We start from the raw sequence: 17,944 nt of genomic DNA, 5'->3' as shown, positions 1-17,944 counted from the left end.
TCCCATAGTCCCGTGCCCATATACCCATCATACATATCCACGATCCCATAGGCCCTTGCCCATATACCCATCATACATATCCTCCATCCCATAGTCGAGTGCCCATATACCCATCACACATCCTCCATCCCATAGTCCCATGCCCATATACCCATCATACATATTCTCCATCCCATAGTCCCGTGCCCATATACCCGTCATACATATCCTCCATCCCATAGTCCCGTGCCCATATACATATCCGCCATCCCATAGTCCCATGCCCATATACCCATCAAACATATCCTCCATCCCATAGTCCAGTGCCCATATAGCCATCACATATCCTCCATCCCATAGTCCCGTGCCCATATACATATCCGCCATCCCATAGTCCCGTGCCCACATACCCGCCATCCCATAGTCCAGTGCCCATATACCATCATACATATTCGCCATCTCATAGTCCCGTGCCCATATACCCATCACACATCCTCCATCCCATAGTCCCATGCCCATATACCCATCATACATATTCTCCATCCCATAGTCCCATGCCCATATACCCATCATACATATCCTCCATCCCATAGTCGAGTGCCCATATACCCATCACACATCCTCCATCCCATAGTCCCATGCCCATATACCCATCATACATATTCTCCATCCCATAGTCCCATGCCCATATACCCATCATACATATCCTCCATCCCATAGTCCCGTGCCCATATACCCATCATACATATCCGCCATCTCATAGTCCCGTGCCCATATACCCGTCATACATATCCTCCATCCCATAGTCCAGTGCCCATATACCCATCATACATATCTGCCATCTCATAGTCCCGTGCCCATATACCCGTCATACATATCCTCCATCCCATAGTCCAGTGCCCATATACCCATCACACATCCTCCATCCCATAGCCCCGTGCCCATATACATATCCGCCATCCCATAGTCCCGTGCCCATATACCCGTCAAACATATCCTCCATCCCATAGTCAAGTGCCCATATACCCATCACACATCCTCCATCCCATAGTCCCGTGCCCATATACATATCCGCCATCCCATAGTCCCGTGCCCATATACCCGTCATACATATCCGCCATCCCATAGTCGAGTGCCCATATACCCATCATACATATTCGCCATCTCATAGTCCCGTACCCATATACCAATCACACATCCTCCATCCCATAGTCCCATGCCCATATACCCATCATACATATTCTCCATCCCATAGTCCCATGCCCATATACCCATCATACATATCCTCCATCCCATAGTCGAGTGCCCATATACCCATCACACATCCTCCATCCCATAGTCCCATGCCCATATACCCATCATACATATTCTCCATCCCATAGTCCCATGCCCATATACCCATCATACATATCCTCCATCCCATAGTCCCGTGCCCATATACCCATCATACATATCCGCCATCTCATAGTCCCGTGCCCATATACCCGTCATACATATCCTCCATCCCATAGTCCCGTGCCCATATACCCATCATACATATCCGCCATCTCATAGTCCCGTGCCCATATACCCGTCATACATATCCTCCATCCCATAGTCCAGTGCCCATATACCCATCACACATCCTCCATCCCATAGCCCCGTGCCCATATACATATCCGCCATCCCATAGTCCCGTGCCCATATACCCGTCAAACATATCCTCCATCCCATAGTCAAGTGCCCATATACCCATCACACATCCTCCATCCCATAGTCCCGTGCCCATATACATATCCGCCATCCCATAGTCCCGTGCCCATATACCCGTCATACATATGCATTTATACACATCCACCGCCCTGGTATTAACTCTCTACACTCCGTCCATATTGACCCTTCACTCCTTTCCTCTCCTATGTATAGCACTCACGCTCTTTTCACTTTGCTAAATTGCACAGATCCATTATGAAGAACTTGCAGTCTTCATTGGCCCCTATCTCCTCCCTTTCATGTCCTGATACTGCATTGAAGCATTACAATGAAACACTTCAAAGTGCCTGGATGAATTTGCTCCTCCTATACATAGAACACCACAACCCAGACGGCGACAACCCTGGCACACCCTGCAAACACGTTTCCTGCAGCGGTGCTCCAGGTGCGCCGAATGACTGTGGAGAAAATCCAACCTACCTGAAGATTTCATCCATTATAAGTTTATGCTTCGAACATACAACACTGCCCTTCACCTCTCAAAACAAACCTATTTCAACACCCTCATCACCTCACTGTCCAATAACCCTAAACGTCTCTTTGACACTTTTCATTCTCTACTCAACCCAAGAGTGCAGGCCCCTACCACGGAGCTTCGAGCTGACGATCTGGCCAATTACTTCAAAGACAAAAATTGACCAGATCCGACAGGAAATTATCTCCCAATCACCTCATATCATGCACTGTCCTCCCTCCCCCACTGCTTCTAGCTCACTCTCTGACTTTGAACCAGTCACAGAAGAAGTAAGCAAGCGCCTTGCATCTTCTCGCCCAACCACTTGCACCAGTGACCCATTTCCGTCACATCTACTCCAGACCCTTTCCCCTGCTGTCACCCCTCACCTAACTAAAATATTTAACCTCTCTCTCACTTCTGGTATCTTTCCCTCCTCATTTAAGCATGCCATCATACATCCACTACTTAAAAAAAATCCCTCTACCAAAACTGTGCCGCTAACTATAGACCTGTTTCTAATTTTCCCTTCATCTCTAAACTCCTGGAACGTCTGGTCCACTCCCGTCTTATCCGCTATCTCTCAGAAAACTCTCTTCTCGACCCTCTCCAATCCGGTTTCCGCTCTTTATATTCTACTGAAACTTCCCTCACTAAAGTCTCTAATGATCTACTAACAGCTAAATCAAATGGTCATTACTCCATGCTAATTCTCTTGGATCCCTCTGCAGCATTCGACACTGTGGATCATCAGCTCCTCCTCACTATGCTCCATTCCATCGGCCTCAAGGACACCATTCTCTCCTGGTTCTCCTCCTATTTCTCTGACAGCTCCTTTACTGTATCTTTTGCTGGCTCCTCCTCTCATCTTCCCCTTACTGTTGGGGTTCCTCAAGGATCAGTCCTAGGCCCCCTCCTCTTCTCTTTGTATTCTGCCTCTATTTTTCAAACAATCAGTAGATTTAGTTTCCAGTACCATCTCTATGCTGACGACACCCAATTATACGCTTCTTCTACTGACATCACGCCAGCCTTTCTAGAAAACACCGGCAATTGTCTAAACGCTGTGTCTAACATCATGTCCTCACTACATCTGAAACTGAACCTGTCAAAGACTGAACTCCTTGTGTTTCCTCCCGCTACTAATGTACCTATACCCGACATTGCCATTTCCGTGTGTGGTTCTACTATTACTCCCCAGCAACATGCCTGCTGTCTTGAGGTCATACTTGACTCTGAGCTTTCCTTTGTCCCCCACATCCGATCACTGGCTCGCTCTTGTTATCTGCACCTCAAAAACATTTCTAGAATTCGACCTTTTCTTACTTTTGACTCTGCAAAAACTCTTACTGTTTCTCTTGTTCATTCTCGTGTCGACTATTGTAACTCCCTTCTAATCGGTCTCCCTCTTACCAAACTCTCCCCCCTCCAATCTGTCTTGAATGCAGCTGCCAGGATCATATTCCTCGCCAATCGTTACACCGATGCCTCTTCCTTGTGCCAGTCATTACACTGGCTACCCATCCACTCCAGAATCCAGAACAAACTTATTACCCTCACCCACAAAGCCCTCCATGGCTCAGCACCACCCTACATCTCCTCCCTTATGCAAAAAAATAGGATCACCACACAGTATCAGTAGGTACAAACTATGAGCAAATTTTATTAATGACAAGCCAAAAAAACAGCACACATTTAAAAACATTTAAAACATCCAAAAGATCATAAATGGACTCTCCAAAAGATGACAGAATATAACATAATAGATTTTAATATATCAATAGACCGCAAATGCTAAAAGTGCACAAAGAAAAATAACCCTGAATCAATGCTGCTAGCATATAACCAACAATTTTAGATTATAAACCAGTGTAGCCCCCATATATGGAGCATGCAGTGGAAAAGTTAAACCCTGAGCGGTGCGGTCAGTGGTGATGTTAAGAGTCCTTGATGCTCACCTTGAAAAAGACACTTAGAGGTGTCGATACGCGTGGGTTTCTCTCATGGACTCTTAACATCACCACTGACCGCACCGCCTCTATTCAGATGACGGGACGACTGACTGGTTCCCCCAATCACTATCATATAGGGTGACGTATTCAGCTTCTGTAGCCCAGCATGCAGGATGCATTTGGCATCATTGTGTATTCACTATTAACCCCTTTCTTGTGGCATTCAGCCGTTTGGCTTTTGGTAATAATCAGGCTTTAACTGTTTTTTTGGCTTGTCATTAATAAAATTTGCTCATAGTTTGTACCTATTGATACTGTGTGGTGATCCTATTTTTTTGCATGATTCTTTTTTTTTTTGGTTTCCATACTCGTCGTGCAAGAGATCCCCCAGTGACTATAGACTCTAATTATTACTGTTGTGATAGTGCCCGCTTGCTCTTTTTATATACATCTCCTCCCTTGTTTCAGTATACCATCCTACCCGCGCCCTCCGTTCTGCTGATAACCTGAGGTTAGCACATCCTCAATAATCAGAACCTCCCACTCCCGTCTTCAAGACTATACACGTGCTGCGCCAATTCTTTGGAATGCACTTCCCAGGTCAATACGATTAGTCCCCAATCCCCACAATTTTAAGCGTGCCCTGAAAACACATTTATGCAGACTTGCCTATCACTTTAACATATTAACCTAATCTATCCCTGTGTGGCACAGCCAAAAGTTTTTTACCATAACCAGGTTCCCCGCATCATGTTCCCACATGCTTTATGCATCCATTAGCCCTCTGCATCTGTACTGTTACACACTTAACATTGTGGCTGGTCCATACAATCAGGGCAACTGTTACCACCCACCTTTCGTGTCTCCCCTTTTTTCCTCATAGATTGTAAGCTTGCGAGCAGGGCCTTCATTCCTCTTGGTATCTGTTATGATCTATGTGATTATTGTTATGCTGTAATGTATATTGTCTGTACAAGTCCCCTCTGAAATGTAAAGTGCTGCGGAATATGTCAGCGCTATAGAAATAAAATTTATTATTATTATTATGCTGTTATAAATGCTGCATAGCGGCTACTGATCTGAGTATCTACCATAAATGGACGCCGCATACCTAACACCAACCTTAACTACCCAACATACCAATAATCCTCAAATGGCACATATCCCAGTAAAATTACCTTTTTGGGTGTCTATGATGCAGGGTGCTATTACCTCCTGGGCTAACGAGTCCGCCCCGATGCGTGTTTCGGACTCCTTTCTCAAGGGGCTTGCTATCCAAACAGTGTCTCCGTGTTTTCTATCTCCCGGCCACAGCGTGCATTACCGCGTGCCCGGAAGTGACGCTCCACACCCGGAAATGACGCGCAATGTTGCCTAGTCAATGGCGATGCCAGCAGGCGTCGGCATCACACAGTGGGCGGGGCCAGGGTGGGCCCAGTCCACGGCATCAGACGCCAAAGGCCAGCAGGCATGGTGGTGAAAGGGCAACATGTGCGTGCAGGGCGGGAGCACTGAGAAACGCCTCTCCATACATACCACATACAAACAATGCAGCCATATATATTTGAATCATCTAGTAATATCTAGGCCCTCCGCGGATACTTTAACACAATATGATACCGACAATTATAATAGAAATAGCTTACTAATTCAACAAAATCAGCAAGGCAGTTATTACTTCACAAATAATTATATTCTCTGAAGTGTGCATAAATGTCCTGCAACGGACACCGTAAGAGACTTACCCCCTGAGACTGTACGAGTATCCGGGGACGTGCTGGGAAAGCCGGGAACTTCTGCTGTAACGTGGGAAGCTGCTATGAGCACGCCTGCAGGTGAACAGGACCTGCAGCACATGATCACCGTTGGCTTGGTTTGGAGACAGGGCTAGGTACTGAACTTCCAGGGATGATGACAGGAGGCGGGGACGCCCAGAGAAGTGTCAGGCGAGCCGAGGTCAGACCAGACAACAGCGAGGTAGCCAAGGGAACGTGGTAAGAGACAAGCCGGAGTCAGAAGCCATAGAGAAATACGAGGTACCAGATGGACTAACAAGCAGACAGTCAGGGAACAAAGCAGAGATCAAAACCAGGAGTATCATGAGAAGTACCGAATCAGGAGACAAATGCAAAACGGGGAACAGACCAGGTCATACACAAGCACGCAAACAGATATAAGCAATACACAGGTATTCACAGGGTCAGCTGCTCAGCCAAGGTTGTATGTATAACTGACAATGGGCACAGCACAGTGGCGGGTAAATATAGCCCTCCCCCAACCAAAGAGAGGCCACATGGTGTTAACCATAGAAGCACTGCCAAAGAACTCCTGAGCAAACCATGACAGTTCTGTAGAAAATGTTGACATTATATAAATAATAATAATAATAATAATAATAATAATAAAATGTACAGACATACTCACCCATCAATTAGAGGGTTTGACTCCATAAGATTCTGTGCTCTTTGGGACAAATCATCAATGGAACAAGAAATCATTTGAAGAAGTATGCAGAGTAATAAATGAGCCCACAAGGCATTTTGGGAAAATATTTGCTTAGTCCACTCCATAAATTGTAGGCAGGTGGCTCTGTTATACTCCTGTAATTGATAGCAGAAATATCAGAGATTATTAAAATGTAATTTTACCATTTTCTCCCCCAAAAATATCTTGCATACATGTTCATGGATAGAAAAAATCCTGTGTAACCTACTAGAGTTAGAAAGGAAAAGTCTAAGTTGGCCCTAAATAAGCCTTGCCACCTGATGTAAGATAGTCAACCATATCAGAATATTCTCAAGAAGAAAAAGACCTAAATATGTAGTCCAATGGTAACTGGTAAGGCACATTAAAGCGTGTTGGAATTGGGTTTCTACCTGCAATAAGAGTAACTAAAAAGCCAGCTTTCTTCTCCATAGAAAAGTATGTGCATATTCTTCTTTCTCGGGGACAATTGTCTGGCCTATAGACCAATGCCTGATTGTAGTGTAGTGATCTGGTCCAGGTTATGACTGTCCTTTTAAATACCCCTGGACCATGAGTAATCTTGAACACTACAGCTCACATTCTAGCTACCCCCTTTACTGTTATTAGAGATGTGCTTTATTTTGATCCATGTATTTTCTCATTTGTTGTGTTCCAGCACGATCTGCTGGTGAAATGTATACAATGTAAAGTTTTGACATGAGAACTGAGTTTTCAGGTGGACGTACTATTCTAGTTTCTGCCTAGTCTAGACCAGGCTGAGCTGGGAAACCTCCAGTCCAGGTCAAGCTGCCTCTGGGAGCAGATCACATGTGGAAACTCCCTTTCTCCAAGATCCCCTGGTAGGCCTGACAAGCTGAGAAATTACCACTGTACTCCCAGGTCAGTGAAATACTCTTGCTATGTAAAATGTTCTGCATAAAGCTACAAAAGACTCTGAGTCTTTCTATAACAACTAGTGTTGAGCATTCCGATACTGCAAATATCGGGTATCGGCCGATATTCGCTGTATCGGAATTCCGATACCGAGTACCGATATTTTTTCAATATCGGATATCGGAATCGGAAGTTCCCATAATGCAAAGAGCCACTGCTGTGGCTCTGATTGGCTGCCGAAATGACGTCATCATGATGCGCGGTCTGTGCGCATCATGATGCGCCGTCAGTTCGGGCCTTCCGGGGGGTCTATGCCGACTGCCCGGGGGACTGTGCCGACTGCCCGGGGGTCTGTGCGGACTGCCCGGGGGTCTGTACCGGCCTGCCGGGGGGCTGTGCCGGCCTGCCGGTGGTCTGTACCGACTGTCCGGGGGTCTGAGCGGACTGCCGGGGGTCTGTACCGGCCTGCCGGGGGGCTGTGCTGGCCTGCCGGTGGTCTGTGCCGACTGTCCGGGGGTCTGTGCAGGCTGCGGGGGTCTGTGCTGGCATCGTCCGATGGGACTACAAGTCCCATCGGGTGATGCCTGCTACCATGACGGTGATTGACACATTAGTCAATGATGGGACAGTAGTAGTCCCATCATCCGGCCTATGTGTTGAATGTAAAAAAAAAAAAAAATACATGCTACATACATACTACATACATGCTACATACATACTACATGCATGCAGCATACATACATACTACATATATACCACATGCATGCAACATGCATACTACATATATACTACATATATACTACATGCATGCAACATACATACTGTATATACTACATGCAACATGCATACTACATATATACTACATGCAACATCCATATATACTAGATGCATCATGCATACTACATATATACTACATCATGCAACATACATACATACAACATATATACTACATGCATGCAACATGCATACTACATATATACTACATGCATTCAACATACATTTATACTACATGCAACATGCATACTACATATATACTACATGCATGCAACATACATACTACATATATATACCACATGCATGCAACATGCATACTACATATATACCACATATATACTACATGCATGCAACATACATATATACTACATATATACTACATGCAACATACATACTACATATATACTACATGCATGCAACATACATACTACATATATACTACATGCATGCAACATGCATACTACATATACCACATATACAGTCATGGCCAAAAGTATTGACACCCCTGCAATTCTGTCAGATAATACTCAGTTTCTTCCTGAAAATGATTTCAAACACAAATTCTTTGGTATTATTATCTTCATTTAATTTGTCTTAAATGAAAAAACACAAAAAGAATTGTCCTAAAGCCAAATTGGATATAATTCCACACCAAACATAAAAAAGAGGGTGGACAAAAGTATTGGCACTGTTCGAAAAATCATGTGATGCTTCTCTAATTTGTGTAATTAACAGCACCTGTAACTTACCTGTGGCACCTAACAGGTGTTGGCAATAACTAAATCACACTTGCAGCCAGTTGACATGGATTAAAGTTGACTCAACCTCTGTCCTGTGTCCTTGTGTGTACCACATTGAGCATGGAGAAAAGAAAGAAGACCAAAGAACTGTCTGAGGACTTGAGAAACCAAATTGTGAGGAAGCATGAGCAATATCAAGGCTACAAGTCCATCTCCAAAGACCTGAATGTTCCTGTGTCTACCGTGCGCAGTGTCATCAAGAAGTTTAAAGCCCATGGCACTGTGGCTAACCTCTCTAGATGTGGCCGGAAAAGAAAAATTGACAAGAGATTTCAATGCAAGATTGTGCGGATGTTGGATAAAGAACCTCCACTAACATCCAAACAAGTTCAAGCTGCCCTGCAGTCCAAGGGTACAACGGTGTCAACCCGCACTATCTGTCGGCATCTGAATGAAAAGGGACTGTATGGTAGGAGACCCAGGAAGACTCCACTTCTTACCCCGAGACATAAAAAAGCCAGGCTGGAGTTTGCCAAAACTTACCTGAAAAAGCCTAAAACATTTTGGAAGAATGTTCTCTGGTCAGATGAGACAAAAGTAGAGCTTTTAGGGCAAAAGCATCAACATAGAGTTTACAGGAGAAAAAAGAGGCATTCAAAGAAAAGTACACGGTCCCTACAGTCAAACATGGCGGAGGTTCCCTGATGTTTTGGGGTTGCTTTGCTGCCTCTGGCACTGGACTGCTTGACCGTGTGCTTGGCATTATGAAGTCAGAAGACTACCAACAAATTTTGCAGCATAATATAGGGCCCAGTGTGAGAAAGCTGGGTCTACCTCAGAGGTCATGGGTCTTCCAGCAGGACAATAACCCAAAACACACTTCAAAAAGCACTAGAAAATGGTTTGAGAGAAAGCACTGGAGACTTCTAAGGTGGCCAGCAATGAGTCCAGACCTGAATCCCATAGAACACCTGTGGAGAGATCTAAAAATGGCAGTTTGGAGAAGGCACCCTTCAAATATCAGGGACCTGGAGTAGTTTGCCAAAGAAGAATGGTCTAAAATTCCAGCAGAGCATTGTAAGAAACTCATTGATGGTTACCGGAAGCAGTTGGTCGCAGTTATTTTGGCTAAAGGTTGTGCAACCAAGTATTAGGCTGAGGGTGACAATACTTTTGTCCGGCCCATTTTTGAAGTTTTGTGTGAAATGATCAATGTTTTGCTTTTTGCTTCATTCTCTTTTGTGCTTTTTCATTTAAGACAAATTAAATGAAGATAATAATACCAAAGAATTTGTGTTTGCAATCATTTTCAGGAAGAAACTGAATATTATATGACAGAATTTCAGGGGTGTCAATACTTTTGGCCATGACTGTATACTACATGAATGCAACATACATACAACATATATACTACATGCATGCAACATGCATACTGCATATATACTACATGCATGCAACATACATATATACTTCATGCAACATGCATACTACATATATACTACATGCATGCAACATACTACATATATACCACATGCATACTACATATATACCACATATATACTACATGCATGCAACATACATATATACTACATATATACTACATGCAACATGCATACTACATATATACTACATGCATGCAACATACTAAATATATACCACATGCATGCAACATGCATACTACATATATACCACATATATACTACATGCATGCAACATATATACTACATGCATGCAACATGCATACTACATATATACTACATGCATGCAACATACATATATACTACATGCAACATGCATACTACATATATACTACATGCATGCAACATACATACTACATATATACCACATGCATGCATCATGCGAACTACATATATACCACATATATACTACATGCATACTACATATGTACCACATGCATGCAACATACATATATACAACATATATACTACATGCAACATACATGCTACATATATACTACATGAATGCAACATACATACAACATATATGCTACATGCATGCAACATGCATACTACATGCATGCAACATACATATATACTACATGCAACATGCATACTACATATATACTACATACATGCAACATACATACTACATATATACCACATGCATGCAACATGCATACTACATACAGTCATGGCCAAAAGTATTGACACCCCTGCAATTCTGTCAGATAATACTCAGTTTCTTCCTGAAAATGATTGCAAACACAAATTCTTTGGTATTATTATCTTCATTTAATTTGTCTTAAATGAAAAAAACACAAAAAGAATTGTCCTAAAGCCAAATTGGATATAATTCCACACCAAACATAAAAAAGAGGGTGGACAAAAGTATTGGCACTGTTCGAAAAATCATGTGATGCTTCTCTAATTTGTGTAATTAACAGCACCTATAACTTACCTGTGGCACCTAACAGGTGTTGGCAATAACTAAATCACACTTGCAGCCAGTTGACATGGATTAAAGTTGACTCAACCTCTGTCCTGTGTCCTTGTGTGTACCACATTGAGCATGGAGAAAAGAAAGAAGACCAAAGAACTGTCTGAGGACTTGAGAAACAAAATTGTGAGGAAGCATGAGCAATCTCAAGGCTACAAGTCCATCTCCAAAGACCTGAATGTTCCTGTGTCTACCGTGTCCAGTGTCATCAAGAAGTTTAAAGCCCATGGAACTGTGGCTAACCTCCCTAGATGTGGACGGAAAAGAAAAATTGACAAGAGATTTCAACGCAAGATTGTGCGGATGTTGGATAAAGAACCTCGACTAACATCCAAACAAGTTCAAACTGCCCTGCAGTCCGAGGGTACAACAGAGTCAACCCGTACTATCCATCGGCGTCTGAATGAAAAGGGACTGTATGGTTGGAGACCCAGGAAGACCCCACTTCTTACCCCGAGACATAAAAAAGCCAGGCTGGAGTTTGCCAAAACTTACCTGAAAAAGCCTAAAATGTTTTGGAAGAATGTTCTCTGGTCAGATGAGACAAAAGTAGAGCTTTTTGGGCAAAGGCATCAACATAGAGTTTTGGCAAAACATAGAGTTTTGGGAAATTTCTCACACAGCAATGCCATAAAATGAGACTAGGGACTTTTTTTTTTTTACAGTGGCGGAGGAATACAGGGCGGAAGGATACCTACCTCCCGACACTGGTTTCCTGGAGCCCGTAGAGAACGGTAGCATCAGCTGATGCTGCTGTTCTCCACGCAAGATCGTCGTGGGACACTCGTGGACTTCTGCGGATCGGGGGTAAGTATATTGGTGGTTTGTTATTTTAATATTTATTCCACATATGACAATGGCTTCGGGGATCAAAGTGACAAGTGATGGTGAGTATGTACTCTATGCTATATGTACTGTATGTCTATATGCATAGAATCATAGAATCGTAGAGTTGGAAGGGACCTCCTGGGCCATCTGGTCCAACCCCCTGCTCAAAGCAGGATTCGCTAAATCATCCCAGTCAGATGTCTGTCCAGCCTCTGTTTGAAGACTTCCATTGAAGGAGAACTCACCACTTCTCGTGGCAGCCTGTTCCACTCATTGATCACTCTAACTGTCAAAAAGTTTTTTCTAATATCTAATCTGTGTCTCCTCCTATTCAGTTTCATCCCATTGCTTCTAGTCTTTCCTTGTGCAAATGAGAATAAAGTTGATCCTTCTACAATGTGACAGCCCTTTAGATATTTGTAGACAGCTATTAAGCATGTATTGTATGTATGTATTGTATGTAGTATATATGTATGTTTCATGCATGTAGTATATATGTAGTTTGCATGTTGCATGCATGTGGTATATATGTAGTATGTATGTTGCATGCATGTAGTATATATGTATGTTGCATGCATGTAGTATATATGTAGTATGCATGTTGCATGCATGTGGTATATATGTAGTATGTATGTAGTATGTATGTTGCATGTAGTATATATGTATTATATATGTATGTTGCATGCATGTAGTATATATGTGGTATATATGTAGTATATATGTATGTTGCATGCATGTAGTATATATGTGGTATATATGTAGTATGCATGTTGCATGCATGTAGTATATATGTTGTGTATATATATATGTGTTGCATTCATGTAGTATATATGTTGTATATATGTACGTTGCATGCATGTGGTATATATGTAGTATGCATGTAGTATATATGTGGTATATATGTAGTATGTATGTATGTTGCATGCAAGTAGTATGCATGTTGCATGCATGTAGTATATATGTAGTATGTATGTTGCATGTGGTATATATGTAGTATGCATGTTGCATGCATGTAGTATATGTAGTATGTATGTTGCATGTAGTATATATGATGTATATATGTATGTTGCATGCATATAGTATATATGTTGTATATATGTAGTATGCATGTTGCATGCATGTGGTATATATGTAGTATGTATGTAGTATATATGTAGTATGCATGTTGCATGTAGTATATATGTATGTGGCATGCATGTAGTATATATGTAGTATGCATGTTGCATGCATGTAGTATATATGTTGTATGTATGTTGCATGCATGTAGTATATATGTGGTATATATGTAGTATGCATGTAGTATATATGTAGTATATATGTATGTTGCATGCATGTAGTATATATGTAATATGCATGTTGCATGTAATATAAATGTAGTATATATGTTGCATGCATGTAGTATATTTGTGGTATATATGTAGTATATATGTATGTTGCATGCATGTAGTATATATGTTGTATATATGTATGTTGCATGCATGTGGTATATATGTAGTATGCATGTAGTATATATGTTGTATATATGTAGTATGCATGTTGCATGCATGTAGTATGTATGTTGTATGTATGTTGCATGCATGTAGTATATATCTGGTATATATGTAGTAAGCATGTTGCATGCATGTGGTATATATGTAGTATGTATGTTGCATGCATGTAGTATGTATGTAGTATGTATGTTGCATGTAGTATATATGTATGTTGCATGCATGTAGTATATATGTGGTATATATGTAGTATGCATGTTGCATGCATGTGGTATATATGTAGTATGCCTGTAGTATATATGTAGTATGCATGTTGCATGCATGTGGTATATATGTAGTATGTATGTATGTTGCATGCATGTAGTATATATGTAGTATGTATGTTGCATGTAGTATATATGTAGTATATATGTATGTTGCATTCATGCAGTATATATGTCGTTTATATGTAGTATGTATGTTGCATGTAGTATATATGTAGTATATATGTATGTTGCATTCATGCAGTATATATGTCGTTTATATGTAGTATGTATGTTGCATGCATGTAGTATATATGTTGCATATATGTAGTATGCATGTTGCATGCATGTAGTATATATGTAGTATATATGTATGTTGCATGCATGTAGTATATATGTAGTATGCATGTTGCATGGATGTGGTATATATGTAGTATGTATGTATGTTGCATGCATGTAGTATATATGTAGTATGTATGTTGCATGTAGTATATATGTATGTTGCATGCATGTAGCATATATGTGGTATATATGTAGTATGCATGTTGCATGCATGTAGTATATATGTGGCATATATGTAGTATGTTGCATGCATGTAGTATATATGTTGTATATATGTAGTATGCATGTTGCATGCATGTAGCATATATGTATGTTGCATGCATGTAGTATATATGTGGTATATATATAGTATGCATGTTGCATGCATGTGGTAAATATGTAGTATGTATGTTGCATGCATGTAGCATATATGTAGTATGCATGTTGCATGTAGTATATATGTAGTATATACAGTGGGGCAAAAAAGTATTTAGTCAGTCAGCAATAGTGCAAGTTCCACCACTTAAAAAGATGAGAGGCGTCTGTAATTTACATCATAGGTAGACCTCAACTATGGGAGACAAACTGAGAAAAAAAAATCCAGAAAATCACATTGTCTGTTTTTTTTCATTTTATTTGCATATTATGGTGGAAAATAAGTATTTGGTCAGAAACAAGCAATCAAGATTTCTGGCTCTCACAGACCTGTAACCTCTTCTTTAAGAGTCTCCTCTTTCCTCCACTCATTACCTGTAGTAATGGCACCTGTTTAAACTTGTTATCAGTATAAAAAGACACCTGTGCACACCCTCAAACAGTCTGACTCCAAACTCCACTATGGTGAAGACCAAAGAGCTGTCAAAGGACACCAGAAACAAAATTGTAGCTCTGCACCAGGCTGGGAAGACTGAATCTGCAATAGCCAACCAGCTTGGAGTGAAGAAATCAACTGTGGGAGCAATAATTAGAAAATGGAAGACATACAAGGCCACTGATAATCTCCCTCGATCTGGTGCTCCACGCAAAATCCCACCCCGTGGGGTCAGAATGATCACAAGAACGGTGAGCAAAAATCCCAGAACCACGCGGGGGGACCTAGTGAATGAACTGCAGAGAGCTGGGACCAATGTAACAAGGCCTACCATAAGTAACACACTACGCCACCATGGACTCAGATCCTGCAGTGCCAGACGTGTCCCACTGCTTAAGCCTGTACATGTCCGGGCCCGTCTGAAGTTTGCTAGAGAGCATTTGGATGATCCAGAGGAGTTTTGGGAGAATGTCCTATGGTCTGATGAAACCAAACTGGAACTGTTTGGTAGAAACACAACTTGTCGTGTTTGGAGGAAAAAGAATACTGAGTTGCATCCATCAAACACCATACCTACTGTAAAGCATGGTGGTGGAAACATCATGCTTTGGGGCTGTTTCTCTGCAAAGGGGCCAGGACGACTGATCCGGGTACATGAAAGAATGAATGGGGCCATGTATCGTGAGATTTTGAGTGCAAACCTCCTTCCATCAGCAAGGGCATTGAAGATGAAACGTGGCTGGGTCTTTCAACATGACAATGATCCAAAGCACACCGCCAGGGCAACGAAGGAGTGGCTTCGTAAGAAGCATTTCAAGGTCCTGGAGTGGCCTAGCCAGTCTCCAGATCTCAACCCTATAGAAAACCTTTGGAGGGAGTTGAAAGTCCGTGTTGCCAAGCGAAAAGCCAAAAACATCACTGCTCTAGAGGAGATCTGCATGGAGGAATGGGCCAACATACCAACAACGGTGTGTGGCAACCTTGTGAAGACTTACAGAAAACGTTTGACCTCTGTCATTGCCAACAAAGGATATATCACAAAGTATTGAGATGAAATTTTGGTTCTGACCAAATACTTATTTTCCACCATAATATGCAAATAAAATGAAAAAAAAACAGACAATGTGATTTTCTGGATTTTTTTTTCTCAGTTTGTCTCCCATAATTGAGGTCTACCTATGATGTAAATTACAGACGCCTCTCATCTTTTTAAGTGGTGGAACTTGCACTATTGCTGACTTACTAAATACTTTTTTGCCCCACTGTATGTATGTTGCATGCATGTAGTATATATGTGGTATATATGTAGTATGCATGTTGCATGCATGTAGCATATATGTTGTATATATGTATGTTGCATGCATGTGGTATATATGTAGTATATATGTAGTATGTATGTTGCATGCATGTAGTATATATGTAGTATGTATGTTGCATGTAGTATATATGTTGCATGTAGTATATATGTTGTATATATGCATGTTGCATGCATGTAGTATATATGTTGTATGTATGTTGCATGCATGTAGTATATATGTAGTATGTATGTTGCATGTAGTATATATGTAGTATGCATGTTGCATGTAGTATATATGTAGTATGCATGTTGCAAGCATGTGGTATATATGTAGTATGTATGTATGTTGCATGCATGTAGTATATATGTAGTATGTATGCAGCATGTATGTAGTATGTATTTTTTTTTTGTACATTCAACACATAGGCCGGATGATGGGACTACTACTGTCCCATCATTTGCTAATGTGTCAATCACCGTCATGGTAGCAGGCATCGCCCGATGGGACTTGTAGTCCCATCGGACGATCCTGCACAGACCCCCGCAGCCTGCACAGACCCCCGGACAGTCGGTATAGACCACCGGCAGGCCGGCACAGCCCCCCGGCAGGCCGGTACAGACCCCCGCAGCTTGCACAGACCCCCGGACAGTCGGTACAGACCACCGGCAGGCCGGCACAGCCCCCCGCAGCCTGCACAGACGCCCGGACAGTCGGTACAGACCACCGGCAGGCCGGCACAGCCCCCCGGCAGGCCGGTACAGACCCCCGGCAGTCCGCACAGACCCCCGGGCAGTCGCCACAGACCCCCGGAAGGTCCGTACACCCCCCCGAGAGGCTGTACAAGGACAGAAAAGGGTTTTTCTTATTCCGATACCGGAAGTCCCATAGACTTGAATGGGACTTCCGGTATCGGAATCGGCGATACCCGATACTTTTTTCGTATCGGGCCAATACCATCCGATCCGATATTTTAGGGTATCGGATGGTATCGCTCAACACTAATAACAACTTAAAAGCACTACATATAAAGTAGCAGGCTCTTAAAGCTCCGAAGTCTCAATTCCATGTCAGAATCTAACTCAGTGCTGTATTTGCTGTGGTTTAACCACGTGAGCTGTGAAGAATTTACTCCGTGTCATATTTTCCTGTTCCTGCGAAAGTAAACGCAACTGTTATCTCCGAGACCTGTGTCTGTGGTCATTATCGTGGACGCCGCGTGAGGGTGGATAACAGTGAACGGAAAGCCCCCCATTACAAGACTTTACAAGTGGCGTCACAAACAGAGTCTATTCTTCTGTGCCTATCTACTATTACGGCACCCCAAGTCTCAGAACTGCATATTATCAACTATCTTGCCAGTGAATGCTGCTAGACTGTCTCCTTGTATATGCTGTGCTGCTGCTGTCTGTACTTGTGTGTGGAGCCTGCCTGCACCAGCTCTTCTATCTACTGCCATCTAAGCCTTCCATCTCAGAGACTGTGTTACTGT

At 42.2% G+C, this 17,944-nt stretch overlaps 1 protein-coding gene across 1 annotated transcript in view; it reads right to left on the bottom strand.

Moving 5' to 3' along the window:
- Positions 1–17,944, bottom strand: part of LOC141053741 (dipeptidase 2-like) — a 682,167-nt gene that overhangs the window by 626,251 nt on the left and 37,972 nt on the right. Inside the window, exon 2 of the mRNA XM_073550795.1 lies at positions 6,562–6,737. Within this exon, the coding sequence (XP_073406896.1) occupies positions 6,562–6,707 (146 nt within the window). The 5' untranslated portion in view covers positions 6,708–6,737. The remainder of the gene's footprint in view (positions 1–6,561; positions 6,738–17,944) is intronic.

This window comes from Dendrobates tinctorius, unplaced genomic scaffold (assembly GCF_039654945.1).
Source record: "Dendrobates tinctorius isolate UK_male_01 unplaced genomic scaffold, ASM3965494v1 ptg000170l, whole genome shotgun sequence".
Taxonomy (NCBI): domain Eukaryota; kingdom Metazoa; phylum Chordata; class Amphibia; order Anura; family Dendrobatidae; genus Dendrobates; species Dendrobates tinctorius.
The sequence above is the reverse complement of the archived record's forward strand: the minus strand, read 5'-3'. Positions and strand labels throughout refer to the sequence as shown.